This window comes from Meleagris gallopavo, unplaced genomic scaffold (genome assembly GCF_000146605.3).
Source record: "Meleagris gallopavo isolate NT-WF06-2002-E0010 breed Aviagen turkey brand Nicholas breeding stock unplaced genomic scaffold, Turkey_5.1 ChrUn_random_7180001856863, whole genome shotgun sequence".
Lineage (NCBI taxonomy): Eukaryota > Metazoa > Chordata > Aves > Galliformes > Phasianidae > Meleagris > Meleagris gallopavo.
The window spans coordinates 1-1,024 of NW_011122989.1; the positions used below are offsets into that span (position 1 = coordinate 1).

Here is a 1,024-nt window from a genome sequence, read left to right on the forward strand (position 1 = left end):
CGAAGATGCCCCCAGACCCCTCCCAGACCCCTCCCCACCTTCAAGGCCTGAGTGTCTCTGACGAGGATGGAGCGCAGCTGCCCGTTGAGCTCGAAGAAAACCTCGCGCTGCCCCGCGGCGTTCAGGTCCCCCAGCGCCAACGCTTTGATGTGCAGCGTCTTCCCCCTCTCCAGCTCCACCTGCGCGTGCCAAAAATAAAATAAAATAAAATAAAAATAAAATAAAATAAAATAAAATAAAATAAAATAAAATAAAAAGCCTCGTGCAAAGGTGTGCAACCGAGTTTCACCAGGGCGCCTGTGCACGACGTGGGCAGAAAGGATTGAACGCCCCCCCCCCCCTCCAACACAGGGCTGCGCCCACTGCAAGCCCCTCTATGTCAAACCCAACCAAACCACACTTGCCTGCGAACCCCATCCAACAGAAGCCCTCAGCTCCCAAATAACCCCCCCCCCCCCGCCCGCCTCCCCGATTCCCCCTCGCCCCCCACCTCAAACTCCTCGGCGATGGTGGGACCCTCCAGGAAGAGGCGGGTGCCCAGGCAGGAGACAGGGCCAAAATTGGAGGTGAAGTCACGGAATTCGGCGTAAACTTTGGGGTACAGAGCTGCTGAGAGCAGATCCTCTGAGCTGGGGGGGGTCCCATCGCGTGCCCCCAGCTCCTGGCTCAGTGCTTCGAAATCCAGGGGGGGCAGCGAAGCCCCCGGGCGTCCCTCCACGCGTGGAAGGTCCTTCAGTACCTGGAGAGAGGATGCTGACGTTGCTATGGTGATGAGAGCCATAGTAACCAGGTTCCTCAGATGATGAGGAGCTGTTGCCACGGCAACTGAAGCTGTTAATTATCAGTAGGGGGTGGTGAGATGCACAACAGGATCTGAGAGCCATGGCAACCATTCGTGGTAACCATGGCAACCAACCATGCTACCCATCCACGGCAACCATTTTGGTAACCACGGCAACCATCCATGGTATCCGTGGCAACCATCCATGGTATCCATCCCTGGTAACCATGGCAACCATCCATA

At 56.8% G+C, this 1,024-nt stretch overlaps 1 protein-coding gene across 1 annotated transcript; it reads right to left on the reverse strand.

The window, feature by feature from the left end:
- Nucleotides 1-9: 9 nt before the first annotated feature.
- Nucleotides 10-796, reverse strand: LOC104915868 (pyruvate carboxylase, mitochondrial-like; the record flags this gene model as incomplete). The annotated part of the gene is made up of 2 exons (XM_010726820.2): nt 491-796; nt 10-179 (listed from the first exon to the last, which is right to left on the reverse strand). Coding segments are annotated over exons 1-2 (461 nt in total), but the record flags the coding sequence as incomplete, so codon positions are not given.
- Nucleotides 797-1,024: the final 228 nt, after the last annotated feature.